At 47.3% G+C, this 26,138-nt stretch overlaps 1 protein-coding gene across 2 annotated transcripts; it reads left to right on the top strand.

The window, feature by feature from the left end:
• Positions 1-66: 66 nt before the first annotated feature.
• Positions 67-25,852, top strand: LOC133409047 (filamin-B-like). Of its 2 annotated transcripts, XM_061688555.1 has the most exons (11): positions 1,539-2,562; positions 8,223-8,332; positions 8,406-8,541; positions 8,781-8,878; positions 8,964-9,111; positions 10,727-10,845; positions 10,921-10,995; positions 11,076-11,238; positions 17,505-17,705; positions 19,529-19,573; positions 23,586-25,852. In XM_061688555.1, exons 1-10 carry the CDS (start codon positions 2,271-2,273, stop codon positions 19,567-19,569), a joined length of 1,383 nt encoding a protein of 460 aa, XP_061544539.1. In that variant the 5' UTR covers positions 1,539-2,270; the 3' UTR covers positions 19,570-19,573; positions 23,586-25,852. The 2 variants fall into 2 exon arrangements, with proteins under 2 accessions (XP_061544538.1, XP_061544539.1); XM_061688554.1 differs by lacking the exons at positions 19,529-19,573; positions 23,586-25,852 and adding an exon at positions 18,113-19,520 and having other exon boundaries at positions 67-2,562.
• Positions 25,853-26,138: the final 286 nt, after the last annotated feature.

The raw sequence follows: 26,138 nt of genomic DNA, 5'->3' as shown, positions 1-26,138 counted from the left end.
TGTGCAATGTTGTCTTCAGGGGCGAAAACATCCGTCGGAAACGCCAAAGTCAGCCAAATTGCGCACACGATTCATTTCACGACCGACAAGCATTCAAATACGAGCCCGGACGCGCAACGGCGCTCCTATCAACTGATGTCATTAAACGCATCTGTCGTCACTCTGTACAGACGAAAGCGATCACGCGACAGTTTGTGTGTGAGACACTCGTTCGATTGATTTTTTCAAGTCACTCAACAAACGACAAAGTCCGTTCGAAACAATGTTGTTAACGATGACATTTACAAAAACAATACTTGAAGTGTCAAAGAATCATCAGTGAAACAGTCCTCTTCGTGTACTTTTTAAAATTGAGTTGAATTAATGTCACGACAATGACTTATTTCATTGGCTGTCGAATTAAAACCTCTTTGCAATGATATTTAATGAACGGAATAAATGATACAAGGTTATTAACATGAACGTGTGGTGACAAAATGACCTTTTAAAAAAGGAATTCAAATGGAGTTAAATCGTCAAATCCAGCGAAATTACGTCGAATATAGTTCACGCTAAAAAATGAACTCAGTTGAGCGTTCGTATTCATTTTGTTCAAATTGATTTGAATCATTTTGCAATTCAATGTGAATTCATTTGAGAGGTTATTGAAATAAACGATGAAGCCACTTATGACTAAGCTATTCATTTCACCAGTTTCGAAAGATTTTTGAAATTCTATTTGAACTCAAAGTCGATTTTTTCGAAGCCAATGAAATGATTAAATACACGGCTGAAACTCCTTTCGACGTGAAATTAAATTGATTTGATTTAAGAGTTAATGACATGAACACACGAGGCTTTATTAAAACAAGAAGACGTCATTAAAATGGATTCGTAAATGTATTCGGTAAAACCTGACTATATTAATGTGTGTTATACAATACTGTAAGTATTACTGGTTTTTTTTAAACACCTTAATTTCTATCATGTGGGAATCAATCCCAAGTTTCAAACGCGGACAAATCCTAAAGCAAGTATGACGATAAAATGAATTCGCTCAAACTTTGCGAGGTATCACTCCGCGTATCCACACGTGCACACGAAAACTATTCAACCGTTACTTTACTCCACCTTAGCGATAGACGATCTCTGGGCCGCAAGCCTCAACGTCATCCAAAGCGCTGTTGCCTTCACGGTTGCTCCACAAAGTCGGGCACGACGCGAACCAATGAATCACGAACGCAAAATCGCGAGCGGGTTCGTCACAGAGCCTCGTCGCTTGCTCGCGTTGCGGGACGCAAATCGCGTCACGCCGTTTAAACCCCTGCGAGCAAACGCCCCCCACCCCCAAACCAACAAACGCGTGGCCGTAAGTGCCGTAAATGACGGGAAGGGGCGAAGTGGAGTCCGATCATTGAGCAAGGAATCAAGATGTTGATTCAACTCAGAGGAACAAGTGTGTGGATGATATTCATCTGAGAATTCCAACAGAGATCGCGACATATTTCAACTTGGAGAAATTATAAAGGCAAACAAAAATAAAATGATAAAAATCTGAAGAGATGGGTCGTCATTTGTGACAAATCTAAGCAACGAATGTGGGAAAGCAATGGAGCCAAGTATGACGACTGGAAGTCATTGAGGTGAAAGAGTTAAGTGGACGAATAACAAAAGGGGTCATGAATCGATGGAAATGTGGATACATTCGAAGAAGGCAAACGTTTTACGAAATGCTGCCAAGCGAAGGAAGTTGTACGAATTGAGTTTGACGTGATTATTTTTGGGATTCCAATGTGAGAGAATATATTCCACCTCTGTTAAGATGCTCGACATGAATGAAAGAAATAAGTGACCACATGAAAATGGCTCATGTCAATTCTATGATCCATTTGTCATTTATAAAGCATGGGAGGAAGCAAATGATGGAGTATTTTATTGAGTAGGTAGATGAAGGCCTTCTGTATGTATGTATTTGTGAATAACGCGATGAGATGGAAGAATTTGCGTGACCTTTGTTCGGATCTGCGGGTTGGGGGGCACGAGTGCTGCACACTCTCGTACAGTAGGGGGCGGTACGCACCTAAACGGTGTTTGCTATGCTATCCGTTCATAAAGGGAGGAAGAAGAAGACGACGTGGTGTAAATTCCGAGTGGTGACAAGCGACGCCTGAACGCACCCTGCCAAGCCAGTCGCTCCGGCGAGGATCCGAAAGCAAAGTTCAGAGTTCCGCCGAGCCGAGCCGAGCCGAGCTTTGCCGTACGGAGCACCAGCACCGCGCACCGCGGCCAAGATGCCCACCGCGGAGAAGGACCTGGCGGACAACGCGGCCTGGAAGAAGATCCAGCAGAACACCTTCACGCGCTGGATCAACGAGCACCTCAAGTGCGCCAACAAGCGGATCGTGGACCTGCAGCTGGACCTGGGCGACGGCCTGCGGCTCATCGCCCTTCTGGAGGTCCTCAGCCAGCAGAAGATGCACCGCCGCTTCAACCTCAGGCCCAGCTTCAGGCAGATGAAGCTGGAGAACGTCTCGGTGGCGCTCGAGTTCCTGGACAACGAGAACGTCAAGCTCGTGTCCATCGGTGAGTTCCGCAAAGCCTCCGCCGAATCCCCCTTAACAATCGAGCCGCTTTTCACGAGCACTCGTTTGATTGGCGTTGCGTAGAACGCATCGCGCTCGTTTTGCCTTCCTTTCGAGCAGCGGATTCCGGGCTCGGATTCGGCAATATTGGGCCCTGGAGAAAGAAATACGAACTATGACGTTTGTGACGAGAACAGAAGACCGAAGCCTATTGGCGTTTCGTTTGCGCTAACCTAACGAGTTCAGTGTGATGCACATCTTCCAATAAACGCGCCGAACGAGTGATTTTCTTCTTGTTATTGTTATTGTTTTTCTCAATGACGTTTATACCACTTTGGAAGTGGCACATTTGTGGAGGGAGTTCGGCGTGCGTGGCAACAGCAGCTGGAGTGGGCACGGATGAATTTGCACACTCGGGTGGGCGTGTGAGGTTCAAGGAAACAAATGGTGCTTCATGGAAGAGTCGAAGGAGATTTTAAATTCGTCTTCAAAGTTGGCTGCCGAAAGAAGCAAGTTTGAACTTGCGAGTGTTTTGAACGCCGCACACGAATCGCAAACACGTGCGGCCAAATTCTGCCCTGAGGGACGTTGAGCGCGTTGCAAGTCCAAAGAGACGATTTATGGTTTCTTTCATTTGGAAGAGTTGCCATACAAGACCAAATCAAAGCTCGCCTTGTCATAAAGTCCTCTTTTCTTGGATTGTGGCGTTAAAAACGTGACCAAAAAGGTCAAAATGCTGCTTGGTGTCATGATGGACAAAGATCTTCTCAGGCAGAAGAGTGTTCACTGTGTTGGTGAACGTGAGAGCGTGTGTCTGTGTAATCGTGTGTTTGTGTCGCAATTGTGTGTGACTCAGATCTTTGAGTGTGTGTCACGCGAACATGAGCTTTGAGTGACATCCTTCACCTCTTCGCTGAAAGAATGTGGTGGTGAATGGTCTCACGCTGTCATCGCATCTTATGAAGACGTTATCTTTCTGTGACCCCGTTGAATGGGCCCAATGTGTTTTTGTAGTGTCGTCCTTTGACTGCTGTTTGCGCTGCGCCGTCATGTCGGCTGCGACGTTTCGACACTCGCTTTAATGAGGCGAGGCGGGAATCGACAACAGAGACGGACTTCGTCACGCTGGCATTGTGAAATCCGTGTGTGTATCAAAACAAACGGGTGTTGTCACGCACAGGTGGATGTGTTGCCTCACGTTTGCGTTATTTGTATTGGGCGTGCACACTTTTCACAATGACGATAGTCACGATGGACGTCACAAAAGTCGTGTTTAGTCAGCGACGACCCGCCAGTGTCCCGCCTTTTGTAGGTCGCATCTGAGCCGGAAGTGGCAGGATGGCACCTGGGTCGAGGGGGGGAATGCCAGAAAGGTGGCACGGGGTGAGGTCTGATTGGCTCAAGCTGACGTTTTTTCCAGCCAATGACAAAAACCAGACGCCAGCGCGAGTTGCCTTACGTTAGCCTGCTTCCACGAGTGTCCGACCTTTCGCCTTCTTAGTCCGATCCCTTAGTTTAGCATCGTCACTTTAGCATTGGCGTTTTAGCACTTTAGGAGTGCCACCCTGGCAGAGGCTGCCCGTATCGCTCGTATCTGAAACCGCCACTGTTCCGCTCGCACGCGGCGCGATAGCCTCCGAGGACAGACTGGCGCAGCAACAACAAAGCCCCTGATTGGCTTTCATTTCACTTCCTTGTCCTGTAAAATGCAGAATGGCGTCACCGTGACCAACGCTCATCTTTGTAAGCGCGTCAGCTGGCGTCAAGACAGACTTTGTGTGGCCAACTGAAATGATATTAAAAGTGTCAAAGTTTGGTTGACGTCACCGCCTTGACGCTCTTTTCAGCACATCCTGGCTAGCCTGCGACGCTAAATGGTCGTCGCTCGCTACGTTCGAAGCGGATTCACGCCGTTCAATGATTTCCCTCGAATAGTCGCCGGCAAACTTGCCACCTCAAGATCGTGCGCTTCTGTTGCCACCCTTATGTTAGCGTTTTCACATTAGCATCGTAGTGTTGGCGGCCTTCTGTTAGCAGCCCGTCATCGGCCTCGATATGATTTTTAGGTAACGGATGTTAGCTTGCGTGTGGCCTGCTTGTTGAAAGTATAAACGCGTCGTGTTGTTTCGACGACATGCATACGTAATCAGGTTTTGGTTCAACAAGACCTCGCCCGTCTTTTCTGGTCTGTGATTGATTGACAATTTTGACGGATTTGCAGTTTTTGTCGTGGCTGTTGTGTTGGCTCATCGATTGTGTAACAGACGCGTTGAGCGTTTTCAGGTGTGACCGACCAAAGTTCACTTGAAACTACGCGTGCGCGCGTGTCACCCGAGTGTCGAGACTTGTTCGTTCACTTGCGTTTAAAGCGACAAACTTGTGTGCTTCGTACTTGAGGAGTCATTTCTGGCTTGAGGAAATAAACCTCTCGTCTTTCATCTTGTCACATTGATATCCTTCATCTGAGGGCGTTTATGATGATCATAATTGGATGCTAACTAGCACATTTGTTGAGCATGAATTGTGACATGATGCTCTCTGGTTAGCATCCTTACTTTAGCATCCTTGTGTATGTGTCCTTCTTTTAGAATCCCTACGTTGGTGTCTTGAGCGTCCTAAATGAGTTTCCTGACTTTAGCACTTGATATTTGCAAACTTCTATTGGGCTCTTTACATTGTCATCTTCAAGTTAGCGTCTTTAGCATCCTTACTCTGTCATGCTTTTGTGATGGATTTACTTTAGCATCTTTAATTTAGCATTCTTAGTTTTAACATACAAGTTTACACACATTAGCAGTCTTGCTTTAGCACCGAAGTTGGCTTCCTTACTTAATTGTTAATGTTAGCGTCCTTCTTTTTGCTTTTGCGTGTTTGTGTCTCAACTTTAGCATCCTTATTTTTGTTCCCTCACTTTATTATTCTTCTGTTGGCGTCTCTCCTTGCCACCCTTATAGTAACGTCCTGAGTTTTGCATCCTGACTTCAGCATTTCATTTATATTGTTTAGTATCTCCGTGTTAGCATGTGCACATGCATGCACGCCGTGCCTTCTGTTGTTACTTTAGCAAGTTCATATATTTACATTCTTTTTGTCCTTCATTTCAAATGCGGTAAAGCTACGTCTTGTCGCGTGTGTGGTGATGTCATCGAGTTTGTTTCTCTGGGTGTGTGTGTGTGTGTGAGTGAGTGTTTATTGAGGCATTTGTGAGTGTGGGGGGTTGTGGTGGAATTTGGGGTTGGGTGCTTGCATCAATGATGTCAGTGTTGTGGAACGTGCGTGTGCGCGCGCGTGCACACACAGTAGTAGTAGCAGCAGCAGCAGCACATCCTGTTGCGCTACCTGATCTTTTCCCTCACTTTCACTAAAGTCACTCAGCTTTCCTGACTGGAAGTGCAGCTTGGTTTAGCATTGCTTTAGCATCCTCACGTTAGCCGCCTGACATTGGCATCTTCACACAAGCATCCTTAGTAAGCGCCTGCACTTTAGCGCCCTCAAGTTGGCGCCATGACTCATCCAACTTACGTCGGCATCCTTATGTTAGCACGTTGCTACGAGGCAGCGAGCGGCGGTGCGCCACAAGCGCACGCGCAGACTCACAAGCTGCCCTGTCATTAAGACCCTCACACACGCAATGATGTCATCAGATGCACATGTGGTGAGCCTGGAAGTTGTTCTCTTAACATGGAAACATGATTGCTAAAAGAAGTCGGGATGTTCCATGCCACTTTTTTTTTGTTTTTCTCTTTCCAGACCGATACCAGTACGAGTATTCACTCCGGAGTCCTCGCAGACACCGCCAGTCGTACTTTGGATCGTACAATTTTCATTTAACAGAATGACATCATTGTGGACAAAAACTTTCCTTTCTGACTTATATTACGATTCAGCGATGTCAAACGGCGGCATCGTCGTGCCCGCTTCTGTCGAGGAGGACTTATCCGATGTCAGATTTTGAATTTTTTTTTGGAATTGATTTCTTTTTTTGCTTTAAGTATCGGCAACCTTCACAACCACCAGATGCCTTGAAATAAGCCTGTCGTCAGCCCGGTATCGGTACGCGCCTATACCCCGAATAGGGCCGTTTGCCGCTTTTAACATCCTTACTTTAACTTAGCATCTTGGAGAGTATAAAAAAAAAAAAGTTAACCTGTGTTCATATTAAAACCTATAAACAGTCTTTCCACACTTTGTTGTATCTTCAAAAAATCCATTGTGGTTCACTTTTTTTCCTCCCCTCACTTGCACTAAAACGTCTAAATGATTGCAACTTATGGCATCTTGTCAACATGCAACCGCAAATCGAAAAACTGGCCTGGCCGCATGGCTCCGCCCACACTCGTCTCGCTTGGCACAGTCGGAAGTGTAGACAAAGGCGGCTGGAGGCCATTAAACACCGCACTGACTGCCGTGTTTGACCTGTTGCTATGGAAACACTAGCGACACAACATGGGGAGCTTGTGTGTGAGGGAGATAAGCGTGCGTGTCAAGGTGAATCGTGAGGGCACAAAATGGCTGCCTCTTATCAGCGTGACACGCATTGCTTCCCAGCAACAGGAAGTTGATGAGTCAGGGGAAAAAACGTTAGCATCCTTACGTTAGCCACCTTTACGTTTGACTTCGTATTTTAGCTTCCTTACGTTGGCGCCATAATTTGGCATCGTTAAATTGCATTCCTCTCTGTTAGAGTTCCGACTTTAGCGTGCTGGAATTCGAATCATGACTTAAGCACCCTAAAATGAATTCCCTTGACAGTAGGGTTCTTACTTTAGCACCCTTAAGTTAGCGACATTACTTGGCGTGCTTCAGTTATCTCCCTTGAGGTTTGTGTTCTTACACCGACACTTACTTGGCATCTTTTCATCTTTAACTGAGCTGCCTTTATGTTGGCGTTCTTACTCTAGCATCCTTTAAGTGAGCACCCTTCTATGTTGGGGTTGTGATTTTTATTTTCCCCATCCTTACTTTAGCTTTCTAAAGTTAGCTCCGTCCGCGTTAGGGTTCTTCAGTGTCCTGAAGTTAGTGCCGCACATTAGCATCCTTCGATTAGCTCCCTCGATGTTCGTGTTCATACTGTAGTCTCCTTAATTTACCTTAATTTACGCTTTCACCCGGTTCGGGTGAATGAGACCGGATCACGTCTATGATCTCTTTTTACCACAAGATGTCACCAAAGAGGAAATATTCGATTTTTTTTGGTTTCCGTATTTATCATATCATAGTTGTATCAATAAATGATATACAGTACATGCATTTAACTTTTGTCCAAAGACACCAGCCGTGAAGAAAACAAAATTTCTGCTTTAAACAATCATGTCATCAAACCGTAGTCATGCTCGTTCGCGCATGCGCACACAGATGTCTGCTAACCTGCTTTCCAGGTTTCGGCTCGTGATGACTTAATATAATATCGTGAATTGATAAATGGAAAGGAGAAAACGCTAAGGTATGAACAAGTCTCCTGCCTTTTAAAAATGTTTTTTCATTTTAATCTTGCCATTGTCTTTGTATTCATTGTCTTTGTTCATACACGCTCTTGCTCGTCCTTGCATGCCAACAATAGGTTACCACGGCGACAGACCTGACACCAAACCCTGTTAATTTGTGATTCTGTACAGTATCGTTGAAATGTATCACTCAATCAATGGGATTTCTTGTTTCAAGATCCGGGAACAATTGTGGATGGGAACCTGAAGCTGATCCTGGGTCTTGTGTGGACCCTCATCCTGCACTACTCCATCTCCATGCCCGTGTCGGAGGGCGACGACAGCGAGGTCGGATGCGCGCCCCCTCTGCTTTGTTTCCATTTCGCATCGAGTCGCTAACATTCCCGGTTTTGCCTTCCAGTCCGCATCCAAGACCCCCAAGCAGCGTCTGCTGGGCTGGATCCAGAACAAAGTCCCCGACATGCCCATCACCAACTTTCAGCAGGACTGGCGGACGGGGAGGGCGCTGGGGGCGTTGGTGGACGGCTGCGCGCCAGGTACGCTGTGCCCGCGGCGCCGACGTCCTGAAGGACAAACAGGAGAAATATTTTGGTAAACTGTGTGTGTGTGTGTGTGTGTCCATTTGAGTGTGTGTTTGTCTGTGTATGTGTGTGTGTGTGCGTGTGCGTGTGTGTGTGTTTCTCTGGATGTGTGTGTGTGTGTGTGTGTGTGTCCATTTGAGTGTGTGTTTGTCTGTGAATGTCTGCTGTGTGCGTGCTGCGTGCGTGTGTTTCAGGCCTGTGTCCCGACTGGGAGACTTGGGATCCAGTGAAGCCGGCGGAGAACGCCACAGAAGCAATGCGGCTGGCTGACGACTGGCTGGGCATCCCTCAGGTTCCGTTCCCTTCCTTTGCCCGTTTTCCGACGTGACACACGCATGCAGTGTTGACCCGGTGCGTGTGCGTGTGCGCGTGCGCAGGTGATCGCCCCAGAGGAGATCATCGACCCGCAGGTGGACGAGATGTCTGTGATGACGTACTTGTCTCAGTTCCCCAAAGCCAACTTGAAGCCCGGCGCTCCCCTCAAGCCCAAACTCAACCCCAAGAAGGCGCGAGCCTACGGGCCAGGTGCTCCGCACACGACATACGCTCGCGCTGCCACCTGTGGATTATTTCGAGTGGTTGTTGTTGTGTTGGCAAAATTGGCAGCTGTAATCAACGTGTGGGAGGAGCAACCGCATTCGCCGTGACGCGTGATGCCACTTGAGCGTGGTCACTTTTAAAAATTTTGACTCGATTATTTCTCGCGGCACGGCGGGCTACTGGTTAGCACATCTGCCTCACAGTTCTGTGGAGCGGGGTTCAATCCCCGGCCCCGCCTGTGTGGGGTTTGCATGTTCTCCATGTGCCTGCGTGGGTTTTCGCCAGGCACTCCGGTTTCCTCCCACATTCCAAAAACATGCGTGGTCGGTCGATGGAAGACTCTAAATGGCCCGTCGGTGCGCATGTGAGTGCGAATGGTTGTTCGTTTCTATGTGCCCAATGCAGTCAAAAAAAAAAGTCAATGGGCACAGCATGCATGCCCATTGACTTTTTTTTTTGTCATTTCAGTTTTTTTTTTAATGATTTATCGGTTATAAAATAATCGGCTAGAGGCACGATCGCATGCGTCATGAGATGTGCACGTCTGGGCTCAAGCATGGTTCCAATGGCCTCGTGTTGTGCGTAGTACGTCTGTATGTTCACACTTTTTAGTCATGTAATTGCCTGTGTTGGAGGAAATGAGCCAAAAACGTCCTCGCAGGTCCGACTGGAAACGCTGGTGCGTCTTTACAATGACGGGAAGTGAGCGCCTCGTCGAGAACAATGAGCTCCGAACGCGCGCGCGCAAACTGGCGAGGCTGCCGTTTGTCCTCGGCGTCCCGAGAAGGAAATCCATGGACATCGTGATCTAACCCGCAGCCTCACCGCCAGTGTCATAGTTACCAGAATCGCCACACGCTAAGAACACACAATCTTTTTTTTTTTTTTTTGCGTCCAGAAATTATTTACGGCATTTCTGTTTTTCCACATTTTGTTCTGTGACAGCCTTATTCCAAAATGGATTATATATTTTTTTTTTTTTTTTTTTTTTTTTTTTTTTTTTTTTTTTAACTCTCAAAAAGTCGAAGTGCTGCCTTCACAAGCCAAAGTGCTTTTCTTGCCTCGATGGGCACTCCCCCCTTTATTTTTTTAATTTATTTTTAATTTTTTTAAAATATCACCAAAATCTGGCTTGCACTTCGGCAAGTAGAAGCCGCTTGCTTCGTCGCGACGCCTTTGTGCCGCTCCCGGTTGTCATGGTAATAAAAGCTATGCTTGTCATCGGCCCAGTAGTACGTGGGGCGGGGTTGAGGCTTGCATGAGACAGGGCCGCCCCCTCTAAACAGGCTAATTTCAGTCCTAACCCTAAGACTAAAAATAGGGGGTAAAGTTGAAGTGGGCATGGAATGTCAATTAAATGATGTATTTTGTATTCATTGCAAATAATAAAATAAAAATATTAGAAAAATAAACCCTTTACACACATACATTTAACCATGTTTTTATTTAATAATTGTTTAAATACGATGAATAATAAAATACTAAAAATGGAATGATTAATTTATGATTACAATAAGGTGTTTCTTTTCCTTTGGCTATTACACACCATCTTTGACCTTAACCACCCTAACCTGCAGCACCCGATCTCATTCACGTGTAGGTATCGAACCGACGGGCAACCGGGTGCTCCGCCCCGCCGTGTTCACGGTGGACACGTTCAGCGCCGGGCAGGGTCAAGTGACGGTCTATCTGGACCACCCGGGCGGCACCAGACAAGAGGTTGGCGCCCTCTTCGCCCTGAAATGATTGACAGGCAGGTCCACCAATCACTTATTGTCTTTCTTTGCATCTCAGCTGAAGGCGGAGCCCAACGATGCCAAGAAGACGTACGACGTCACCTACGTCCCTCAAGTAGTTGGAACCCACAAGGTTGTCTTTCCTCTTTTGATGACGACTCAAATATTTGCTCAACGTGCTCGAGGTGGAGGATTGTCCCGTATTTGTGGCAGGTGACGGTGTTGTTTGTGGGCCAGCCCATCCCCAAGAGCCCCTTCGAGGTGGGTGTGGACAAAGCGCTGGGCGACGCCTCCAAGGTGGCGGTGAAAGGGCCGGGAATCGAACCAGTGGGCAATATCGCCGACAAGTCCACGTACTTTGACATCTACACTGCAGGTATCTGTTTTTCTGATCAAGTGTCCCGGGACATAAACGTGACACATTATTGTGGCGTGACCACATACCGGAGTCTAATGCGGGAGAAGGGGAGGGAGGGAGGGGGGGACTATTTTGGAAAAATGAAGTGAGGCAGACTGGGTGGAACTGATGCATTGTGTAGCATCCCAGAACGTAAACATGGATGCACACAACATTGTGGAGTGACTAAGGAAAAAAGGAGTATTTTGGAGAAATTAAAGAAATGAGGCAAACTGAAAACAACAAATAAGCGGCGTATTTTCCAGTGCCATAAACATGACTGACTGCACACAACATTGTGGAGTGATCATGTCAGTCTAGTTGTGAAAAACAGGTCTCATGAGGAGAAATGGGACAAAATGGCAAGAACTGAGGCAGTCTGGGTGAAACAAATACATTTAGTAGCTTCCCAGAACATTGACATGGATGCACACAACATTGTGGAGCGACCACATCTAGTGGGGGGGGGGGATGGGGGAGTCCTTTGGAGAAATGAAGTGAGGCAGACTGGGAACAACAAATAAGCGGCGTATTTTCCAGTGCCATAAACATGACTGCACACAACATTGTGGAGTGATCATGTCAGTCTAGTTGTGGAAAAACGGGTCTCATTAGGAGAAATGGGGCAAAATGGCAAGAACTGAGGCAGTCTGGGTGAAACAAATACATTTGGTAGCTTCCCAGAACATTGCCATGGATGCACACAACATTGTGGAGCGACTCAGGGAAAAAGGGGAGTATTTTGGAGAAATTAAAGAAATGAGGCAAACTGGGAACAACAAATAAGCGGCGTATTTTCCAGTGCCATAAACATGACTGACTGCACACAACATTGTGGAGTGATCATGTCAGTCCAGTTGTGGAAAAACAGGTCTAATTAGGAGAAATGGGGCAAAATGGCAAGAACTGAGGCAGTCTGGGTGAAACAAATACATTTAGTAGCTTCCCAGAACATTGACATGGATGCACACAACATTGTGGAGCGACCACATCTAGTGGGGGGGGGGATGGGGGAGTCCTTTGGAGAAATGAAGTGAGGCAGACTGGGTGGAACTGATGCATTGTGTAGCATCCCGGAACGTAAACATGGATGCACACAACATTGTGGAGTGACTAAGGAAAAAAGGAGTATTTTGGAGAAATTAAAGAAATGAGGCAAACTGGGAACAACAAATAAGCGGCGTATTTTTCAGTGCCATAAACATGACTGACTGCACACAACATTGTGGAGTGATCATGTCAGTCTAGTTGTGAAAAACAGGTCTCATGAGGAGAAATGGGGCAAAATGGCAAGAACTGAGGCAGTCTGGGTGAAACAAATACATTTAGTAGCTTCCCAGAACATTGACATGGATGCACACAACATTGTGGAGCGACCACATCTAGTGGGGGGGGGGGGATGGGGGAGTCCTTTGGAGAAATGAAGTGAGGCAGACTGGGAACAACAAATAAGCGGCATATTTTCCAGTGCCATAAACATGACTGCACACAACATTGTGGAGTGATCATGTCAGTCTAGTTGTGGAAAAACGGGTCTCATTAGGAGAAATGGGGCAAAATGGCAAGAACTGAGGCAGTCTGGGTGAAACAAATACATTTGGTAGCTTCCCAGAACATTGCCATGGATGCACACAACATTGTGGAGCGACTCAGGGAAAAAGGGGAGTATTTTGGAGAAATTAAAGAAATGAGGCAAACTGGGAACAACAAATAAGCGGCGTATTTTCCAGTGCCATAAACATGACTGACTGCACACAACATTGTGGAGTGATCATGTCAGTCCAGTTGTGGAAAAACAGGTCTAATTAGGAGAAATGGGGCAAAATGGCAAGAACTGAGGCAGTCTGGGTGAAACAAATACATTTAGTAGCTTCCCAGAACATTGACATGGATGCACACAACATTGTGGAGCGACCACATCTAGTGGGGGGGGGGATGGGGGAGTCCTTTGGAGAAATGAAGTGAGGCAGACTGGGAACAACAAATAAGCGGCGTATTTTCCAGTGCCATAAACATGACTGCACACAACATTGTGGAGTGATCATGTCAGTCTAGTTGTGGAAAAACGGGTCTAATTAGGAGAAATGGGGCAAAATGGCAAGAACTGAGGCAGTCTGGGTGAAACAAATACATTTAGTAGCTTCCCAGAACATTGACATGGATGCACACAACATTGTGGAGCGACCACATCTAGTGGGGGGGGGGATGGGGGAGTCCTTTGGAGAAATGAAGTGAGGCAGACTGGGAACAACAAATAAGCGGCGTATTTTCCAGTGCCATAAACATGACTGCACACAACATTGTGGAGTGATCATGTCAGTCTAGTTGTGGAAAAACGGGTCTCATTAGGAGAAATGGGGCAAAATGGCAAGAACTGAGGCAGTCTGGGTGAAACAAATACATTTGGTAGCTTCCCAGAACATTGCCATGGATGCACACAACATTGTGGAGCGACTCAGGGAAAAAGGGGAGTATTTTGGAGAAATTAAAGAAATGAGGCAAACTGGGAACAACAAATAAGCGGCGTATTTTCCAGTGCCATAAACATGACTGACTGCACACAACATTGTGGAGTGATCATGTCAGTCCAGTTGTGGAAAAACAGGTCTAATTAGGAGAAATGGGGCAAAATGGCAAGAACTGAGGCAGTCTGGGTGAAACAAATACATTTAGTAGCTTCCCAGAACATTGACATGGATGCACACAACATTGTGGAGCGACCACATCTAGTGGGGGGGGGGATGGGGGAGTCCTTTGGAGAAATGAAGTGAGGCAGACTGGGAACAACAAATAAGCGGCGTATTTTCCAGTGCCATAAACATGACTGCACACAACATTGTGGAGTGATCATGTCAGTCTAGTTGTGGAAAAACAGGTCTAATTAGGAGAAATGGGGCAAAATGGCAAGAACTGAGGCAGTCTGGGTGAAACAAATACATTTGGTAGCTTCCCAGAACATTGCCATGGATGCACACAACATTGTGGAGTGACTCAGGGAAAAAGGGGAGTATTTTGGAGAAATTATAGAAATGAGGCAAACTGGGAACAACAAATAAGCGGCGTATTTTCCAGTGCCATAAACATGACTGCACACAACATTGTGGAGTGATCATGTCAGTCTAGTTGTGGAAAAACGGGTCTAATTAGGAGAAATGGGGCAAAATGGCAAGAACTGAGGCAGTCTGGGTGAAACAAATACATTTGGTAGCTTCCCAGAACATTGCCATGGATGCACACAACATTGTGGAGTGACTCAGGGAAAAAGGGGAGTATTTTGGAGAAATTAAAGAAATATAAGCGGCGTATTTTTCAGTGCCATAAACATGACTGACTGCACACAACATTGTGGAGTGATCATGTCAGTCTAGTTGTGAAAAACAGGTCTCATTAGGAGAAATGGGGCAAAATGGCAAGAACTGAGGCAGTCTGGGTGAAACAAATACATTTAGTAGCTTCCCAGAACATTGACATGGATGCACACAACATTGTGGAGCGACCGCATCTAGTGGGGGGGGGGGATGGGGGAGTCTTTTGGAGAAATGAAGTGAGGCAGACTGGGAACAACAAATAAGCGGCGTATTTTCCAGTGCCATAAACATGACTGCACACAACATTGTGGAGTGATCATGTCAGTCTAGTTGTGGAAAAACGGGTCTAATTAGGAGAAATGGGGCAAAATGGCAAGAACTGAGGCAGTCTGGGTGAAACAAATACATTTGGTAGCTTCCCAGAACATTGCCATGGATGCACACAACATTGTGGAGTGACTCAGGGAAAAAGGGGAGTATTTTGGAGAAATTATAGAAATGAGGCAAACTGGGAACAACAAATAAGCGGCGTATTTTTCAGTGCCATAAACGTGACTGCACACAACATTGTGGAGTGATCATGTCAGTCCAGTTGTGGAAAAACAGGTCTCATTAGGAGAAATGGGGCAAAATGGCAAGAACTGAGGCAGTCTGGGTGAAACAAATACATTTAGTAGCTTCCCAGAACATTGACATGGATGCACACAACATTGTGGAGCGACCACATCTAGTGGGGGGGGGGGATGGGGGAGTCCTTTGGAGAAATGAAGTGAGGCAGACTGGGAACAACAAATAAGCGGCGTATTTTCCAGTGCCATAAACATGACTGCACACAACATTGTGGAGTGATCATGTCAGTCTAGTTGTGAAAAACAGGTCTCATTAGGAGAAATGGGGCAAAATGGCAAGAACTGAGGCAGTCTGGGTGAAACAAATACATTTAGTAGCTTCCCAGAACATTGACATGGATGCACACAACATTGTGGAGCGACCACATCTAGTGGGAGGGGGGGGTGAATGGGGGAGTCTTTTGGAGAAATGAAGTGAGGCAGACTGGGAACAACAAATAAGCGGCGTATTTTCCAGTGCCATAAACATGACTGACTGCACACAACATTGTGGAGTGATCATGTCAGTCCAGTTGTGGAAAAACAGGTCTCATTAGGAGAAATGGGGCAAAATGGCAAGAACTGAGGCAGTCTGGGTGAAACAAATACATTTAGTAGCTTCCCAGAACATTGACATGGATGCACACAACATTGTGGAGCGACCACATCTAGTGGGGTGGGGGGTGGGGGAGTCATTTGGAGAAATGAAGTGAGGCAGACTGGGAACAACAAATAAGCGGCGTATTTTCCAGTGCCATAAACATGACTGCACACAACATTGTGGAGTGATCATGTCAGTCTAGTTGTGGAAAAACAGGTCTAATTAGGAGAAATGGGGCAAAATGGCAAGAACTGAGGCAGTCTGGGTGAAACAAATACATTTAGTAGCTTCCCAGAACATTGACATGGATGCACACAACATTGTGGAGCGACCGCATCTAGTGGGGGGGGGGGGATGGGGGAGTCTTTTGGAGAAATGAAGTGAGGCAGACTGGGAACAACAAATAAGCGGCGTATTTTCCAGTGCCATAAACATGACTGCACACAACATTGTGGAGTGATCATGTCAGTCTAGTTGTGGAAAAACGGGTCTAATTAGGAGAAATGGGGCAAAATGGCAAGAACTGAGGCAGTCTGGGTGAAACAAATACATTTGGTAGCTTCCCAGAACATTGCCATGGATGCACACAACATTGTGGAGTGACTCAGGGAAAAAGGGGAGTATTTTGGAGAAATTATAGAAATGAGGCAAACTGGGAACAACAAATAAGCGGCGTATTTTTCAGTGCCATAAACATGACTGCACACAACATTGTGGAGTGATCATGTCAGTCCAGTTGTGGAAAAACAGGTCTCATTAGGAGAAATGGGGCAAAATGGCAAGAACTGAGGCAGTCTGGGTGAAACAAATACATTTAGTAGCTTCCCAGAACATTGACATGGATGCACACAACATTGTGGAGCGACCACATCTAGTGGGGGGGGGGGGATGGGGGAGTCCTTTGGAGAAATGAAGTGAGGCAGACTGGGAACAACAAATAAGCGGCGTATTTTCCAGTGCCATAAACATGACTGCACACAACATTGTGGAGTGATCATGTCAGTCTAGTTGTGAAAAACAGGTCTCATTAGGAGAAATGGGGCAAAATGGCAAGAACTGAGGCAGTCTGGGTGAAACAAATACATTTAGTAGCTTCCCAGAACATTGACATGGATGCACACAACATTGTGGAGCGACCACATCTAGTGGGGGGGGGGGTGAATGGGGGAGTCTTTTGGAGAAATGAAGTGAGGCAGACTGGGAACAACAAATAAGCGGCGTATTTTCCAGTGCCATAAACATGACTGACTGCACACAACATTGTGGAGTGATCATGTCAGTCCAGTTGTGGAAAAACAGGTCTCATTAGGAGAAATGGGGCAAAATGGCAAGAACTGAGGCAGTCTGGGTGAAACAAATACATTTAGTAGCTTCCCAGAACATTGACATGGATGCACACAACATTGTGGAGCGACCACATCTAGTGGGGGGGGGGGGTGGGGGAGTCCTTTGGAGAAATGAAGTGAGGCAGACTGGGAACAACAAATAAGCGGCGTATTTTCCAGTGCCATAAACATGACTGCACACAACATTGTGGAGTGATCATGTCAGTCTAGTTGTGGAAAAACAGGTCTAATTAGGAGAAATGGGGCAAAATGGCAAGAACTGAGGCAGTCTGGGTGAAACAAATACATTTGGTAGCGTCCCAGAACATAAACACGGATGCACACAACATTGCGGAGCGACCCCACGCAAGGCAAAAACGTAGCTGCGGTCTTCTATTTTTAGGAGCCGGTACGGGAGACGTGACGGTGATGATCAAAGACCCGCAGGGCCTTGACGACGTCGTGGAGGCGATGATGGAGGACAAGGGCGACAACTTGTACCGCTGCACCTACCGGCCCACGCAGGCCGGCCTGCACGCGCTCGCCGTCACCTTCGGGGGCGCCGCTGTGCCAAAGAGTCCTTTCAGCGTGGACGTGGGACCGGGTGAGGAAGACAGAAGACCCCCTCAAAGAAAAAAGAATAATTTGTAGCGTGATTATGGTGTATTCATGATTAATTGTTTCAGCCCGAGAGTCAATGATTCAATTAAGCGTTTCAGCCTGTACGGTTGGCTATATCGTGATTACGGAGTAGGGAAGGAGTGAATGATTCCGAACGCAGCGGAATCATTCCTCATCCCCTTCTCCCTAATCGGTGCATAAGGATTTTTATCAGGGGTTGAACCGATTAATCGAGCGGGGTCCGAACCTGTACTCGCTACACATTCCAACAGCACTACAAAATGCCAACCTCACTATATATATGGCACTGTATCGCGAGAGTGACAGAGAGTGATTGCGATTTGCCGATGCGAAACGTCCAATCACGCGTCTTGTTTTTGGGTCCTTCAGCCTGCCTACCGGGCGCGTGCAGGGCAACTGGTCGCGGCCTGCAGGCGACGGGTATGAAACACGACGCTTACTTCACAGTAACATGGAGCTGGACAATTTTGGGCCGCGTTTTGAACTTGGAAGTACCACAAGCGCAAAAACCATCAAGCGAATCACACGAAACATAACAGTAAACAAACGGCACGATTGCAGTAGCATACACACACCAATCAAGGTAGCGCGTCAGCGCGAGCCCAGCTGAGGTGACGGTGACGTCGCGTCACGGCTTCGCCTCGGCTGATGGAAAGCAGACGCTAGTTTGACGCCGCCCCTCCCCCACTTCTTCCTCCTCTTCCTCCCCGCATCAGGATGTTTAGCTCGGATAAACGCAATCACGGGCCGGCGTAAACAAACGGCAGCCACGCTGAGATCATTTATTTGGTCGTTATTATCGTATGTCAGTTTTCCACCGATCTTCATCGACAGCGTTCACATAAGATGCATGCTGCGCTATAAAGCCCTCGCTATTATTTCCTATGTCTCATGGCGCTAATGTCATCCAAGTATCAGATGTTTGCAAACGATGCAAAAAACGTAAAAAAAAAAATGTACGCATTTGCGATCCCCGTAATTTTGTGCTTTTAGCCGGCTGTTTGCAAGGTAGAAGATTGCATCCGATAGGCAAGCGAGGCCCTGCCGGCGAAAACCGTGTGGCAAACCTGTCGAAATGAGGCAGATGAAGTGTAAGCCTCAGTAAGAGCCCAACTCAAGGGAGTTTGCGACGTACGCACGGACGACGGCGCCCCGCGCGGCCGGCCGTGCGTGCCCTGCCACTCTGTCTTGACATACATGCGCGCCGACGTCATCGTTGACGCGCCTAAATACGGCGGCTTCCAACCAGAGCTCGTATGCGACGAAGATCTTGTTTTCACGACAGTCGTCCCTCGTTTATCGCGGGGCTCGGGTTCCGAACCGTCGCCGCGACGGACCTCCGTCTTGATAAGCGACTTGACGCTTACGTCGACGTGCGCGTGTCCCGCGATTGAATGTGGCGCACGTGGATACCCCCAATCGGAATAGATCACGTCACATGTACACAGTTCATCAGAATGAATTCAATAGGAATGATGAAAATGTCTGCGTGCAAACCCGGGGCCGCGGAGTCAAAAACATCTTGAAACGGCGGATTTCAAATACTGGAAAAATCCTTAAGTCGAGGCACTCTTATCTCAAGGGACCACCGCTCGAGCGATATTTTCCGTGACTCGCAAAATGTCGGCTATTCCCATCAGCGCTTGGTCCCGAACCTTAAAACGGCCCTCGTCCCTCCCTCGCCACCGCTGCTCCGTCCTCCCGTGTTGGTTTTGGCTGATTTCTTCTTATCCCTCTCCTCCCCGAAAACCCCTCATTCCCCCCCAATGGCCATCCATACTGCAGCCTGTCCAAGCCAAATTCCTGGGTCTTGTCCTGGCTGGTAGAAAGGTACACGCCGACACGCGTCTTCGTCTCTTCTGTGCCACCGATCGATCCCTCCCTCCGCCTGTCGAAACTGTCTGTTTAAAGACGGGATTATTGTTGTTGTTTTTTTTTTTTTTCGCACCGCCTCTTTGCCAGGTCGCTGACGGGGATCGGTCGGACAACGTCGTCTCGCCGATTTTCTGCCGCCTGAGGGGAGTATCAAAGCCGAGACCCCGGCCGCCTGCGTTCCAGGGAATGCCGGAGAAAAGAGAGTGCGCTCTCGTCTCGCGCCCTGTTTCGTCCAAAGCAATTGTCCATCGACTATTTTCAGAATCAGAATGTCCAAAACACACAAGGAATTTGTCTCCGGTCGTTGGAGCCGCTCTAGTACAACAGTCAATTTACAGAACACTTTGGGGACATAAAGACATTGACAAAAAACAATTGTGCAAAAAGATGCAGAGTCCTCGAGCACTTAGAGCAGTTCGAACGACTCATATTGCAATAGTCCGGCGCAATGACCGTTGCGCAAGGGGCGCCGAGACTTCAAGGAGCGGATGCGGTTTAAAGTGACGAGTGGTGCGATCATCTGGGACAATGTCGGTTGTGCAAATGTTGCAGATACTCCTCAATCCGTGTGCAAATGGAGCAGATGCGACTCTGGCACGAGTGGCCGGTATATGCAAATAGTGCAGCGTGGCGAGACCACTGCAGTGAGTGCACGAGTCATACGTCATTGGCCCCACACAAATGTGACAACCAACTCAAGTCAAAAAATTGCCAGCTTGTTGTCATGGAATTATAGGTTAGGTGTTTAAGAAGTCGATCGCAAGAGGGAAGAAGCTGTCGGAATGTCTACTAGTTCTGGTTTGCGTTGATCGGTAGCGCCGACCTGAGGGAAGGAGCCGGAAGAGCCGGTGACCGGGGTGCGGAGGCTCCGAGAGGATTTTGCACGCCCTTGTCTTAGTTCTGGCAGCGTGCAAGTCCTCAATGGCGGGTAGGGGGGTACCGACAATCCTTTCAGCAGTTTGGATTGTCCGTCGCAGTCGGAGTTTGTCCTTTTTTGTGGCGGCACCGAACCAGACTGTGATGGAAGAACACGGGACCGATTCGATGACCGCCGTGTAGAACCGTCTCAGCGGCTCCGGCGGCAGGCCGTGCTTTCTCAGAAGCCGCAGGAAGTACGTCCTCCGCTGGGCCTTTTTGAGGACGGAGTCGATGTCGGTCGCCCAACTTCGGGTCCCGAGAGATGGGAATTCCCAGGAACTCGAAGGTCTCGACGGTTGTCACGAGGCGGCCGGACGGCGTGAGGGGCAGCCGTGGCGAAGGACGCCTCCCGAAGTCCACGATCATTCTCTACCGTCTCGAGCGCGTTCGGCTCCGGCTCGCGTCGGCCGCACCGCGGCTCCGGCCGCTCCGCTTCCCGTCGATATGCGGACTCGTCACCGGCGATGACGGCGGTGTCGTCTGCAAACTTCAGGAGTTTGACAGTCGGGTTCGCTGAGGTGCGGTCGTTCGTGGAGAGAGAGAGAAGAGCAGCGGAGAGAGGACACGACCTCGGGGCGCCCCACTGCTGATGCTGCGTGCGGATGAGGTGGCGGGTGTGAAAGTGTCCTTTTCAAATCTGCAGTAGAAGGTATTCAAGTCGTCGGCTAGTGTGCTATTGTTCTCAGCTCGGGGGGATCGTCGCTTGTAATTAGCCAGCGATTGGAATGCACGCCAGACTGATTTTGAGTCGTTAGCGCAAAGCTGTTTTTCCAACTTTGCTGCATAGATCCTCTTTGCAATGTTAATTTCTCGAGTTCGCTGGTTTCTCGCTCGATTGTACAGGGCCCTGTCCCCGCTCTGATATGCGTCCTCCTTAAGTTTGGCAGTGAACCACGGCTTGTTGTTGAATGTGCGAAATGATTTTGTTGGGACACAAACCTCTTCACAGAAACCGATCTAGGATGTGACGGTGTCCGTATATTCATCCAGGCCGCCGGCTGAATTTTTCAAAGACACTCCAGTCTGTTTCGACTATTTCACTTGTCAGATCGGACGTCATCGAGTTATCCGATGCTTGTCACGTCCCGCTTTGCCGGGTTCTGTCTGAAAAGTCAAAGTGGACGCAGCTTTGAAGCGGCAATCTATCAGGATCTCTGTGTAAAAGCGTCTTAAGATGACGAGACACAGAGAGAGAGAAGAACGAGCCTCTTTCACACGAGAGATCCAGCAAAATTTGCGCATCGGATCTCCTGAAAAACCTGATCCGATGCTCCAATTTTACAGGATCTCTGCGAGAAAGTCTAACGATGAGGAGGCGACTCGCTTCTTTCAGGCTAAGCTCTCTCGCCCCCTCTTTCACACAGAAACGCTCCAAAATGGTTTCATCCGTTCCCCTGAAATGCCTGCTCCGGTGCGCCTTTTTGGTTTTTCCCAGATCTCGATTTGAAAGCAGCTCGTCTCCTCTCCGTCTGACTATTCGACACAGAGATTTGGAGTTTGATCTCTTCCTTTGACGCAGAACCCGGCGAGAGGTCGGCCAGCGTCTGGTCTGGTACGACGTAGAAAATAGTTGTTGTGAAAATTGCTTTGAAATGCTAAAGGTTAGAACAAGACTCCCTTTCGCACAGAGGCCGTCCCGCCTTCGATACGGCCTCCCGGTCGGCAGAAAATACCCAGCTCGACTTTGTCCCTCCGTCGCGTGTCGGTGCGGCTTTTTGCGGGAAAATGCTGACTTTTCCAGAAATTGGCTTCCTCTCTTTCTCCGAGATGGCAAAATGTTTTGGCGTGAGGCGTTCAGGGACAACACGCGTTTGGCAAGCCTTTTGAAACCCAACAGACGTGATTGTCCTTTTGCGCATTTTGACGAGCGTGAAATCCGAAGAGCGCATTTTCCTTCCATTCTTTTATCGCCATGCGCTCGTGCTCGAACGCATCACAGACTCCAAGTCTCGTAACTCTGCTCCTTAAAGCCCCCGACCCAAAAAGATGCGGCCTCTCGCACTTGACAACTTATTGAGCATGTTGGACTCAAAGAATGTTTTTCATTTTATGAAGAAGAATCTTTAAGGAGCTTAGTTCCCTTTTGTTCCGTCTCAGCTGCTCCGTTGGCTTTTTTTGGCCATTTCAATGTTTTTGTGCACATGCATGCGCCTGCTTCACATCTCCGCTTGGATTTGTTTTCCGTTCCGCTTGAATGTTGTTCCCGTTTCTAAAACTGTTTCTATTCTCATATGCACGCAGGCCCTCAAGGTACAAAGAGATCGTATTTTCGAAGTCTATTTGTTGTACTTATTTGGTATTTTGGTTTGTTGGTTAGGGTGAGGGGCTGCACTCGGAGGGGGGGGGAACAAAATCATATTTTTGCGCCCCCAAAAAAAAGTCGACATTAGTACGAGTAAAAAGTTACATTAGCGAGATGTGACAAGTTTTTGCTTTGACGAAGACAACGGTCATGACTAAAATCCAGACAAACGAAGGGTTCTTAGAGAATCCATTATTTTATGGCCTTGAAGGTGTAGCATTAAATAATACATATTTTGTCACGTCATTATTTAGTACGGTGTGTGTGTGTAGGCAGTCTCCACTGCGGCGCGCTCATCCGTCTGGGACCCGACGACATCATGGTCCAAACGGCGAGCGAGCGAGCGCGGACGTGACTCGGCGCGACAATTAAATGTGACTCGCGCGCTTTTGTTTGCGCGAACAGCAACGTGGGAACAAATTTAGAATCGGAACAAGAAGACGAATACAATCTTACGGACTTTGAGGGCCTCGAAATGTGACTTTGTTGACCAACTTTTCTTTCCCTCTTTCTATTTACCTTTTGGCAAAGTTACAACACATGCAACCTGCTCACCTCAATATCTTGGTGTGTGTCTGTGACTGTGTGTGTTTTCGGATGTGTCTTTGTGCGTGGGTATATTCGTGTATGCATCTGTGTGTCTGCCTTTGTGGTTGTTTGTCCGTTTGTGTGCATGTGTGAGAGTCTGCGTGTCTCTCATCTGCGCGCATGTCTGCGTGTGTTTGTGCGTCGTGCGTCTCCCGACAGGGCGGCTGGAGCCCCTGGGTGCCGGTCGTCGCGGCGATGGTCGCCGTGACGGCAGCCGTCATCTACCCCAACCTCTCCAAGAGCGGCTCGGCCTGAAGCGCTCGGCCTCGTGCCCGCACAGGCGTGCGTTGTCTGTGAGGAGTGCGCCGCTGCTTTACTTGTATAAAGTCAAATTGTACATAATTGTAGAGGGAATATAAAAGGTTTTGGTTTGTCACAGATTTATTTTGTCAAGCGTCGGGAAGTTTAGTTTCTTAGTTTTGGGGGGATTTTTGTCATTTTTAATAACGCGTGCTCTTCTCTCACAGCTGCGGTGTTTGAATTTTGTATTTTTCCGTGTTGGTTTTTGTCAAATTGCAGCCAAGCGGGTTGAGCTTCCACACGCAAAACGCTGCGCGGCGTCGCGATGTTGGCGCCGTGTCACCTTTTATCCACCAAAGAGCTAACTTGTTTTTTTGTTGTTTGTTAGCTTGGTTTTTTTTTGTTTGTGTTTTTTTTTTTTTTTTTACACGTGAAGTTTGTTTCGGGGGTTTGACTCATGTCCCAAAATTTCCGCACACTCAGCCCAATGGTCGATGGGCTTCAGTTTGCCGCCCGCTAACATTTTCACCAAATATGTCGTCGCTGTCCGGTAAACGATGTAAAAATATCAAATGTCTCGCAAAAAATTGTGATGCATTAGTTCGGTTGCTCGCAGAAATCCAAACGCATAAGAAATAGCTTTGGATTCAAAAGAAAGCACGACGACAAAAAAATCGGAAGTTTGGTGATTTGATTGGGCGGCGGCAACATGCTAACGCAACGCGTACGACGCATGCGTGCGTTTGGGGTTGGTCTCGTTTTTGGTCGCAAACTCCCTTTGAGTTGGTCAGCCTCCAAAAGGAATGATTTTCTGTGCGTCTGTAATTTAACCGTGAAAACAAAACGACCAAAACGTTTCGATGTGCACGATTTTGGTTCCGAACACGTTAATCTGGAAAACGACCCCAAACTGTTTGTTTCCGATAAAAAGCAAGAAGAAAAAGGACAAACTGTAGCTCGGTGATTGCTTGTCATGTTTTTCATCGTTTGAGTTGGTTTGTGGAAGCTCGGCTCTGCTCACATTTGCCATGTTTAACCACGTCTGCTTTTTTGTTTGATTTTATGCTTATTTTTTTTGGGGGGGTGGAGCGCTTTTGAAACTTGAAACCAAGTGATCAAATATGGTTTAAAAAAATAAAAAATAAAGTGTTTAACGTTGAGGGCACACAAAAAGGGGGTCAACGTGCCTCAAATGGAAGTGAACACCGCAATGTGTGTGTGTATGCGCACACAACCTCACGCGCACGATTGTCACCGTTCGTGTTTTCCCCGCTTCGGTCTTCGATAGCGAGTAAAAAAAAAAAATAATAATAATAATAATACTTCCCATCGGGTCAACTTCCAGTCCAATTTTGCTAGCTTGCCCTCAACTTTTTCAGCTCGTCAACCGGCTGCCAACTTTGAAATTCAATTTGTGCCACCCAAATGTTGACTCCGTCGACTTCCGCTCATCTTTTTCAACACTGTCGAGTGTGACAAACTTCTTGCCGGCGTCCGTCACCTTCGTGTTCACTTTGTCGACTTCCTGGCGAGTTTTTCCATCTGTCGACTTTGTCAACTTCATGTCGACTTGATCGACCGACCGTCAATGTTGTCAAGTTCCCGTCGACTCCGGCGTCAACGTGGGTCGACTTTTCCGACAAATTCATATTGAATTTGTAAACTTACCGTCAGGTTTTTGGACTTACGCTCAAGTGTGTCAATTTCACGTCTGCTTTACTGACAACTTCTTTGACGTTGTCGACTTTTTGTCATTTTCATGCCAACTTGGCATTCACTTTGTCAACTTCCTGTTACATTCAAGTCGGCTTGACGAGCTTTTTTGGCAAGGTTTTTGTCGACTTCCTATCAAATGTAAACGTCCCATCAACTTTCATGTCAACTTGCCTCCGAAATACGAACGCCAAAATTTCACGTCAACAAAAGGACCTTTAGCCGTAGCGCCTTAGCATGAGCGCGGCCATTTTCTTTTTAATTTTTTTTTAAGCGCACACATGTTTTTGTGTGCGTGCGTGCGTGCGTGCGCGGTGAGTTGTGTAGCGCCGTGTGTCACTGTTTGTGTAGCGTCTCGTCACCTCCGTGTTTGAAAAGGAGAAAATAAAGGAACAATTATCGCGAGAAACACTATAGTATGTGAAGAGAGAGCGAGAGAAAATTATAAGATCAATAAAAATGCTATTGAATGACGTGCTACTTGAACTATTTTGTTAAAGGTGTGTTGTTAATCACGTGGACGGGAAAGTGATGTCGATCAGCCATTTGTGTGTGTGTGTGTGTGTGTGTGCGCGCGCATGTGTGTATATATATATATATATATATATATATATGTGTGTGTGTGTGTGTATATATATATATATATATATATATATACACACACACACACATTTACACACACACACACACGCAGAGAAAATGTTTGGAATAAAGTTGTAGCAAGCTGACCCACCACAACTGTGTCACGATTGTTCTCTC

The sequence above is a fragment of the Phycodurus eques genome, chromosome 10 (genome assembly GCF_024500275.1).
Source record: "Phycodurus eques isolate BA_2022a chromosome 10, UOR_Pequ_1.1, whole genome shotgun sequence".
Lineage (NCBI taxonomy): Eukaryota > Metazoa > Chordata > Actinopteri > Syngnathiformes > Syngnathidae > Phycodurus > Phycodurus eques.
Note: the sequence above shows the minus strand (reverse complement) of the source record. Positions and strands in the feature narration are given on the sequence as shown.